Below are 10,096 nucleotides of genomic sequence, written 5' to 3' on the forward strand. Positions count from 1 at the left end.
TGGTGAAGTCACTGACATAGCTCAACGAATTAGTAAGCTTAAGTGTGAGTAAAATAGCTGTAACTTTAGGTGGGTTGAACGTTAATCAGCATATGTGTATATATTCTAAAAGGGAATTTAAACTAGAACTTCTTTTCTATATTTTTTTTTCATTTATGAATAGGTTTAGACAATATGATGCAATGTTTATGAATGTTTTGACATGAATACATTTCTCTTGTAAATTTCAACTTTTTCCGAGGGTAATAGCTCGAAAACGGTTAGGAATCAGAAAAAAACATATACCATAAAAGTTTTAGATAATTTTAAGAACTTAATTTCATTAGTTGAAAATATTTCTCTCTGATGCACCGTTTTCGAGATATAAGCTAAAAACCAGAAATTCGTACCTTTGTCCCCCCCTCCTCCCCCCCGCTCATCACCTAGGAGTCAGGACTTTTGGTATGTTAACAACCTAAGCCCCCTGAACAAGTTTCTGAAGGAATCGCTTAGTTACCTGCTCACGCACTCTACACCTCACTTTGACTCATTTATTGACTGGACTATAAGCATTTCAAATAATGTAACAGTACAATGGATTAAAAGTCATAACGACAACATAGGAAATTGCGAGGCTGACCGACTAGCAAGAATGGGATCAAATACCCTACCAATAGGGCCAGAACCATGTATTAGTTTGTCATCAAAGGCAATAAGGCAATGTCTCACCGATAAAACACTATCTGAACACAATCAGGAGTGGAAAAATCGTGTAGATTGCAGACAAACTAAAGCGTTTATTGTATCACACAACCATAAACTTACACGCTACTTACTCAACCTGTCCCGTAGTAATATATCATTAATGGTAGGATTAATAACAGGACATTGTTGCGTGAATAAACACTTATATACCATAGGTAACTCAACTAGTCCCTTATGTAGGACATGTAAGGAAGTAGATGAGACGGTTGAACATATTCTGTTAGCTTGTCCACCTACTACAGAAACAAGATTATCTATTCTTGGACCAACAGAGCGCCTACCTCAGCTATTACAACACCCAGGCCTGCTACTCCAGTTTACTCGGGAGCTAGGCTGGCTGAGCTGAAATCAAGGGGATATGTACAAAGGTTCCACTCGAGAGAGCCACGTACAGGAACTTCACCCCCTATGAGAATAGAATAGAATGTTGCTGCGGTTTTGGCAGATTTTTTATATGGAAGTCTGCAATTTAGTCTGGATTTCAGCTTGAGCTTTTTCAATTGCATGGTTTGTTACCATTTGCTCTTTTCTCAACTGCTAATAATGCTATAGACACCAAGTCGACATTTGGCTAAAATACTGTTCCAACGCCGATGCCAGTGCGAGGCAGTCCAAGTTCGTTCAACTGGTGAAGAGACCATAATGGTGGGGGGAAAAAGGGGCTTGTTCTAGTAAAAGTAATTGTAGTTCCGTTTTGTTGAGTCTGGAGCAAATATAACATTATTCCCAAATTTTTGTCGATCGGAAGAATGGAACAACAGTGATGAAAATATATTACCTAACTGTGATATTTTATGGGGAGGAATACACATAACACTAATATAAACGGCCTCAAGTTTGTGTATGCCTGCATGACTGCCTAAAGCGTTACCAACTTCGTAATCATCAAAAAAAGACACAAAGGAAATACAATTTTTTCTTCATGTAAAGTAAGCTTTTTTTGCCATTCAGACCCTTTTATTATATTTTGGACTAAATTACTATTACTGTTCATTGTTTTTGTAAAAAATTGCAACGTTTCGTCCAATACACCATCCATTTCGAAAAACTTTTTGAGTACTAAGTTTATAGGAATATGCATTGCTGTTGCTTTCACTGTAGTAACATTGCAATGATTATTACTATCATATTTTGTCTCTAGTCGTTGTCCAACAGTATATTCCTGGGGCTCTATATATGTACCAAGACGTTTAAAGTAAGGCAGCCTTTTATGTTCTGACTCAAAATCTTTCAATGACTCATTTAAAGATGTAAATCTGTTAAATGTAGTTTGGTTACAGTTCTCTTTTAAGGTATCATGCATTGAAGACGGATCAAGTAAAGGCTTAATAATATTGTTACTTAAGTTGTTCATTATTTCTTGAACAACATTAAGGGATATAACTGAATTTGCATATAACAATGAAGCAAACTTAGCTATAGGGTTAGTAACTGATTCAACGTTTTTCATAGGTTCAATATTTAAACTACACGAACTGTTAGTTAAAGACTCAGTTTCCATAGAATATGTATCACAAGCAGTTGTATTTGTCACTGGAGGAACTGTACTCAATAAATTATTTGTTAATATAATCTCATTTGTATGAATACCTAAGGAATTTGGTTCTTTTTGATGTCTCTTTAAATGCTTTTTAAACGAATGAAAGAGAAAAAAAATCCTATTACAATCTTCTTCCAGACAAATGAAATTATTTAAAGGTAAGCCTCGTTTCTGGTGATATAATGTTATGTGAGTACACAATTGTTTGAAAGTTGACAAATCTACGGAACATACAAAACATTTAGGCATTTTAACAGGTTTTTTTTTAATTCTGTTGTTAAAGATCCAGATCGGTTATGAAAGCATTAACTGTGCTATAGTTTCTGTCCCACTTTGTTTTTAACTGGTATAGTCCTAGCTGTATGAAACTCCACACGCACATACTCTCTGTCGGATATTGACAGTGCAGAGAGTAGAAAATTATATAACATGTATCAACTGTTTTTAAAATTGAATTCGTTTCGAAAAATAAATCGTTAACTACGACGTAGTACTTTTGTATGTCCATATAAGAAGAACCAACAATCATAATCATCGGTAAGAGCGTTAAGTTATATTTTAAATATTTCTCACGCCGGGCTATTGCGTCCTGCACGTCCATTGGTCTCAGCACGTGTGTAATGAAGCCATCCTTCACTTCAGCTTTGGATGGTCTCCATAATTGTTTTTTCGTCCTGTGTGTTGGGTTTCCCAGTAGCAGCGGCAAAAGCATGAATCCTTATATTGATTCAATTTCTTCGAAATTTTCATCATCTAAAAAACAAAAGATTAATTTAAAAAAAATAAAAATATTTAAAATGGTATAAAAATACCTTATGATATAACCATAATTTTAATTAACACACACACACACACGCACTCACGCCTTGTACTACAGTACTCCCTTGCGGGGTAGGCAGAGGTGCATTGCTGCACCCACTTTTCGCCAGAGTGTTATGTTAGTTCCAATGTAATAGGGGGCGGGCCTATTGCCATTTTACGGGCACATCCAAGACCCGAGAACAAATATCTATCTATATTTTAAATATAAAATTTTAACAAATATCTGCCCCAGCCGGGAATCGAACCCGGGACCATCGGCTCAGTAGTCAGGGTCACTAACCACTGCGCCATTCGGTCGTACAATAAAATAAATAATTACAATTAACAATAATATAATGAAGTAACCACTTATACTATATCAAAAGAAAAATAATAAAATTAGATAGATATATATATATATATATATCTCTCTCTCTCTCTCTCTCTCTCTCTCTCTCTCTCTCTCAGCCTTCCGTAGTCCACTGTTGGACATAGGCCTCTCCTAACGATCGCCACCCCAAACGGTCACCCGCCATCTGCATCCAGCGGCTTCCCGCTACCTTCCGCAGATCATCAGACCAACGGGTTGGGGGGCGACCGACACGCCGTTTGCCGACACGGGGTCTCCACTCCAGAACCTTTCTACTCCAGCGGTCGTCGGCTCTGCGGGCTACGTGGCCAGCCCATTGCCATTTCAGCGTGCTAATCCTTTTGGCTATGTCGGTAACTTTAGTTCTCCTGCGGATTTCTTCATTACGAATCCTATCTCGCAGGGACACGCCTAACATAGCCCTTTCCATAGCACGCTGAGCAACTCTAGCTTGTGGATAAGCCCTTTGGTGAAGCACCACGTCTCGGCTCCGTAAGTCATCACTGGCAACACGCACTGATTGAAAACTTTTGTTTTCAGACACTGAGGTATGTTTTCAGTGAAGATGTGTCGTAATTTCCCGAACGCTGCCCATCCGAGTTGGATTCTACGAGCTACCTCTTTATCGAAGTTGGATTTACCTAATCGGATCACTTGTCCTAGGTAGGGATACTGATCAACAACTTCGATGGTGACACCTCCTACAGTTACGGGCGATGATGAAACATGTTCGTTCGACATGACCTTTGTCTTGTCCATGTTCATTTTCAGCCCAACTTGTTTAGAGGCATCATTGAGGTCTGTGAGCATTTCGCCCAACTCCTCCAGCGTTTCCGCCATAATAACTATGTCATCAGCAAATCGTAGATGAGAGATATATTCGCCATTGACGTTAATGCCCAGTCTTTTCCACTCTACAAGCTTAAAAACATCTTCCAGTGCACAGGTGAACAGTTTCGGAGAAATAACATCTCCCTGTCTCACGCCCCTTTGCAACTGGATCGTTAAAAAAGTAAATTACTTATAATTTATCTATGTATATATATATACATAGATAAATTATAAGTAATTTACTTTTTTACAAGTAACATCCCTACAATATAGTCCCTACCCTCCTTAATATTATAAATGTGTATGATTGTTTGTGTGTATGTTACGTTTTCACGTCAAAACAGCTGAACCGATTTTGGTGAAATTAGGATTGGAGGAGATAGATTGAGACACATAGGATATAGGCTACTTTTAATCCCGAAAAATATCACATTACCACGGGATTACGTCGTGTAGTCCACGTAGGCGAGGCCGCGGGCGGAAGGCTAGTACTAATTATAAAACCTAGTAGGTACTCACCTTTGTTTAGAATCTGAAGTTGTTCCAGAATGTCTTTTACTTCAGGTACTTGGCTTCTTTTTATTGTTGGGAATGTTTCAAATATTTTATTCCCTGACTATGGATATTTATAAGAACTGTAAATCATCAGTAAGAAGCACATGCCCACGTGGTGTTTTTAACACAGGGTATTTATTCATGTATGTTCCAATCATAGACTTAGTGCCTGTCCAGACGGAGCGTTTTGCGCGCGTAAGCTCTCGCGCGTTTCAATTTATGTTGCGTCCAGATGCTGCGTTTTACGCGCGTTGCTACGCGCGGTGTCTGGCGGACGGATTCAGCCAGTTTTAAAAATGGAGCCTCTCACAGCGGTTGTGTTGTGGCTTGCGTACCGTCGATGGAAACGTCGTAAACGTAGAGAAAGTCGAAGATTTAACGTGCATCCAATTCTACGAGACAGAATGACGCAAAGTATGTTTATAACATTATACCCAAAGCTGAGAGAACACAACGAAAAGTTTTTCAATTACTTCCGGATGTCAGTAACATCGTTCGATGATTTGCTAAAACTTATACAAGATGATTTGACACCCAACAGAATCTATGTGCTAAAGGATACTGTTTCTGCCGAAGAAAAACTCGTGATTACTTTGAGGTAATAATATTTATTATTTTTATACTTTTTTCCCTTAATCAATTTAACAATCTCGGTATAGCTCCATCAATTCACTCTCTTGGGAATCTTGAGTAGACGCCGGTGATGGGTTATTGTAGTTAGACGCCGGTGATGGGTTATTGTAGTTAGACGCCGGTGATGGGTTAGATTGGGAATTGCGTTGTCCAGTGCAATAACGTGAAAACGAAGATGCTGAAGGGTCTGTTTCGTTATATCCTGTATCGTTAAAAAATCCTCTTTGTCCGCGGTGTGTCATTCCTGCTTGGTGATTATATTGTGGTGAAGGTGCAGGTGAAGGAATATAATGTGAAGGTGAATGACATGGGGCTCGTTGAGCTTTTTGGAGCACATTCATTAAATCAATTTTAGCTTGAAGCCTCATTTCTTCAGGTACTTTAATAAGCTCCTTATGCAGTGACAAACAAAATAGTTTATCATCATCAGACTCCGATGTTTGTGGCTGATTTCTAGGTGCTAAATTTTTGCTTATAATGGCAAGAAATTCCTCATCGGCTGCGTTCATTTTTTTTTTCTTTTTCGGCTGGCTAACTGGAGGTCTCATAACATCTTCCCCGTCGCCAGAAATGTCTTGTTCTTCAGGTGCAGCAGGCGAGGAAACGATGTTGCTATCAGTAGTTTTATTGCGTGTCGATCGTTCGAGGAACATCAAACGTTCAAAATATATATATTTATTTTTGCTGGCTTTTGATCCAGACGGTGTGGTTTTTATCCTTTTCATTTCTCTGACAAAGCCATCACGCAATCCTTTCCACTTCTTTTGCAATAACATTCCTGAAATAATAAAAAAAATATTGAAACGACCTTACTAAATATTTATATTTAATAACATTTTTTTTTCAGATATTTGGCTACAGGATGTTATTTTGCGGACTTGCATTATGCCTACAGATTGGGAAAGTCGACAATTATCGAAATAGTACAGAAAACTTGTTACGTCATATGGCTAAAACTGCAAAATATAGTGATGAGGGAACCTACGAAAGCAGAATGGGAAGAGATTTCAAAACAATTCCAAAAGTATACACATTTTCCAAATTGTATCGGCGCCGTAGATGGCAAGCATTTCCGTATCATAAAGCCTGACCATTCTGGGTCTCTTTTCTATAACTATAAGAATTATTTTTCAACTGTTTTATTGGCTGTATGCGATGCAAATTATTGTTTTATTTCTGTAGATATCGGCGCATATGGCAAAAGTAGTGACTCCACAATTTTCAAAGACTCCGTTTTGTATAAAAAACTTGTCGACAAAACTTTAGATATTCCAGACCCAAAGCCAATATCGCAAACAGATACAACTCCCTTGCCACACGTGATTGTAGGTGATGAGGCGTTTGGTCTATCTGAAAACGTAATGCGCCCTTATTGCGGTAAATCTCTAACAACCAAAAAAAGAATTTTCAACTATCGCCTATCCAGAGCCCGGCGTTACATTGAATGTTCCTTTGGTATTTTGGTAAATAAATGGAGAATATTTCATAGACCATTAAATGTTGACATTGAGTTTGCAGAAAACATCATTAAAGCTTGTTGTGTCCTTCATAATTACGTAAGGTTAAGAGATGGTTATAGATATGATGACACTCTGTACGAAACTTCCCTAAATAGTTTGAACTGTGAGGCAGTGAGGCCTAATGCGAGATCTAAGAATATAAGAGACAGATTCGCTGATTATTTTGTAAATGAAGGGAAAATCCCTTGGCAAGACAAGATGGTATAGTAGTTTGTAGTAGCCTACGTAGTTTAAGAAATAATCTTATTAAATAAAGTAATTGTCACTTACCCAACGTTTTTTTCTTTTCGTCGGAATCACCAGCTTCGCAAAAAATTTCGACTATTTCTTCCCAATTCCTACGTTTAATGAGTCTATTTGCGTAATCAGCAGATTCCATATCCCATATGGCTATTCTCTTTTCAACTTCTTCAATTAAAAGTTCGGTGTCGAAGTTATCGCGCTCCATTTCAAATCTAAATACGTCCACTCTCTATGGACACGCGCATACTACTGAACGCTCCAATGCCGCCAGAGTATCTCGACTCGCGCGGCGCTCGCGCGTAAAACGAGCGAGTCGAGAGTCGGGCGCATGACACGCGTTTTACGCGCGAGTTTTGAAACGCGCGAGAGCATCTGGACGGAGTGCTTGTAGCTCTAGTGCCTCGGGAACGCGCGAGTGTCTACGCGCGTAAGCTTACGCGCGCAAAACGCTCCGTCTGGACAGGCTCTTAGTATATACTAGCGTATAGACGAACTGACAGCTTGATAAAACGTGACCAATTTTGATTTTTCAGTGTGTGCATTAGCTAGTGATGTACCTTTCTTTACTTTGGAGGACCATCGATAAGTTATTTAAGTTCGATTATAATTTTGACATAGTGAAAAAAAATGCATAAATAAAAATAAAAACACTTTTTTCATCGCTCCTTATTTTATTGACTTTTAAATAGAACAATCTTAGATATATCATCTGTCTGACCCATATTACTGGCTCTGCCTCGGATGGCCGTGTTTGAGATGTTACCACATATTTATTTATTTAACTGGTTCATTACAGTTTCGTTTCCTAAATTATTAAGTTTACATTCATTATTAAGTCGAATTGCTGCAAATGGTAGAGTTCTTCTTTGGATTCCAACCAACGCGTCCAACTAATTTCAACCACTTTCGTCTTATTATAGTATCTATATGTAGAGGGAATCTGTTGGACAAATTATAGAAAATAATTAGTTTATGTATTTGTTAAAAGATGTACCTTGCCCTGACAAAATGGTTCAGATACGAGACGGTAAACGCAAGCTAGCATTTATTTTCATAGGTAACATTCAAGATAAAATATCGATAATGATATCAATTAATTTGAGTCAATCCCTAGCGTACATGTAAAATAAATTGATGAAAAATATATCCACTAAAATCATGGAAATTATTAACAAATGGACTTCCACATACACAAAATATGAAAGTAAACAACAGCATTGGCATTATTTTATATTTAATAGAAGATAAAAGACAAATTTTAACCAAAAATAAACGCGTCGTGGCAGCGATGACTATTTTGGTATTTACCTGTGAAATGTGCAATTTTCAGGATTATTTCTATGATTAACGCCACAATCACTCGCAGAAGATGTTACCATTGTTGAATACAATTAGATTTACTGAAAATAAACCACGATGTAGGTACACAAAAAATCCAAAATACTAAGGTGTTGATTTTCCGCGTGCCCAATTGTGACGCCCTGTCATTCAAAACCAGTCACATTTTCATTGGATTCGCTATCCTTTTCTAACTTGCCAAATTTCCGTAAGGGATTTTCTTCTCCCTCGCTCGCTTTGTTCGTCTATACGCCAGTATATACTATGTTTATGGTTCCAATGGTAATTTCAGAAGTCTCTAATTCCTTCAATCTATTTTTGGCTGTTTTATGCCACTTCTCTACCACTAAATGCCAGGGTTCCGTACAGTTTTTGAGCCACTGGATATCTTCATCTGAACCACTTTCTGGAAAGATAAATTAACTAATAAAAAATCATAAAATATAGATTTCAAAATAATTTATCATTTAATGAGTTTTTATAGGTTGCAGGTGTATCTGTTTCATTTTTAGGTCAAATAGTTACTTAATGGCCGGTAATGATGTATGATGCAGAAACGTGGACACTGACGGTAGGACTGGTCCACCGATAGTCTCTCAGCGTGCTATGGAGAGAGCTATGCTTGGGGTTTCTCGATGGATTGTATCAGAAATCAGGTGGGCTGCCAATGAACCGATAGCCGTTGGGGTAGACGAGTTCTCGAGTGGAGACCACGAACAGGCAAACGTAGCATGGGTCTTCCTCCGGTGGACGGGTGACCTTAGGTAGGTGGCCGGTAGTGGCTGGATGAGGAAGGCCGAGGACAGAGTGTTATGGCGCTCCTTAGGAGAGGCTTATGTTTAGCAGTGGACGCTTATTGACTGTTGATAATGATGATAGTTACTTTATTTAAAGAATTCATCTTACCGAACATATTTCTTCATAACAAGTTATATCCTGATCCTCACTGGTAGTAGTAGCCACCTGATCCTCTCTAATGCTAGTGGTACCCACTATAATGATGTTGGAATCATTCAGTTGGGTTGAGGCAGTTGAGGTATTACTCGTATTATCAGTAAGAGGGTTTAGAAATTCACTCACACGCTGTATTTGTCTATGCTTGGGATTAAGCTTATCTACAAAAACCGGGGTCTGCAAATTACCTGCTATTTAAATAGGTAATACCCTTGAAAACAAACCAAATGAGCCTAAGCTTGAAGAGTTTACTAGTAACCATTGGAGATATCCGCCTTCCATCTCCTGGTGCTATTATCACGATAACGGTAGGACTGGTCCACCGATAGTCTCTCAGCGTGCTATGGAGAGAGCTATGCTTGGGGTTTCTCGATGGATTGTATCAGAAATCAGGTGGGCTGCCAATGAACCGATAGCCGTTGGGGTAGACGAGTTCTCGAGTGGAGACCACGAACAGGCAAACGTAGCATGGGTCTTCCTCCGGTGGACGGATGACCTTAGGTAGGTGGCCGGTAGTGGCTGGATGAGGAAGGCCGAGGACAGAGTGTTATGGCGCTCCTTAGGAGA

General features: G+C 38.7%; 2 protein-coding genes across 2 annotated transcripts; one reads left to right on the plus strand and one right to left on the minus strand.

Annotated features, from left to right (window-relative positions):
• The first annotated feature begins 5,004 nt into the window (after nucleotides 1–5,004).
• On the plus strand, nucleotides 5,005–7,263 carry LOC119692049 (protein ALP1-like). Its single transcript, XM_038111175.2, has 2 exons — nucleotides 5,005–5,439; nucleotides 6,322–7,263. The coding sequence occupies exons 1-2, from the start codon at nucleotides 5,138–5,140 to the stop codon at nucleotides 7,199–7,201; spliced, it is 1,182 nt and encodes a 393-aa protein (XP_037967103.2). The 5' UTR covers nucleotides 5,005–5,137; the 3' UTR covers nucleotides 7,202–7,263.
• LOC119692695 lies at nucleotides 5,434–7,715 on the minus strand. The gene is made up of 2 exons (XM_038114066.2): nucleotides 7,265–7,715; nucleotides 5,434–6,252 (listed from the first exon to the last, which is right to left on the minus strand). Exons 1-2 carry the CDS (start codon nucleotides 7,440–7,442, stop codon nucleotides 5,483–5,485), a joined length of 948 nt encoding a protein of 315 aa, XP_037969994.1. The 5' UTR covers nucleotides 7,443–7,715; the 3' UTR covers nucleotides 5,434–5,482.
• Between the last annotated feature and the right edge of the window lie 2,381 nt (nucleotides 7,716–10,096).

The sequence above is a fragment of the Plutella xylostella genome, chromosome 20 (genome assembly GCF_932276165.1).
Source record: "Plutella xylostella chromosome 20, ilPluXylo3.1, whole genome shotgun sequence".
In the NCBI taxonomy this organism is placed as follows: domain Eukaryota; kingdom Metazoa; phylum Arthropoda; class Insecta; order Lepidoptera; family Plutellidae; genus Plutella; species Plutella xylostella.

What these genes read in the sequence shown, in the direction of transcription:
- LOC119692049 (XM_038111175.2), top strand. Translation starts at nt 5,138, where the DNA reads ATGGAGCCTCTCACAGCGGTTGTGTTGTGGCTTGCGTACCGTCGATGG. An exon ending in AAACTCGTGATTACTTTGAG is followed by an intron (nt 5,440 to 6,321) that starts GTAATAATATTT and finishes TTTTTTTTTCAG; the next exon opens with ATATTTGGCTACAGGATGTT.
- LOC119692695 (XM_038114066.2), bottom strand. Translation starts at nt 7,442, where the DNA reads ATGGAGCGCGATAACTTCGACACCGAACTTTTAATTGAAGAAGTTGAA. An exon ending in CGAAAAGAAAAAAACGTTGG is followed by an intron (nt 6,253 to 7,264) that starts GTAAGTGACAAT and finishes TTATTATTTCAG; the next exon opens with GAATGTTATTGCAAAAGAAG.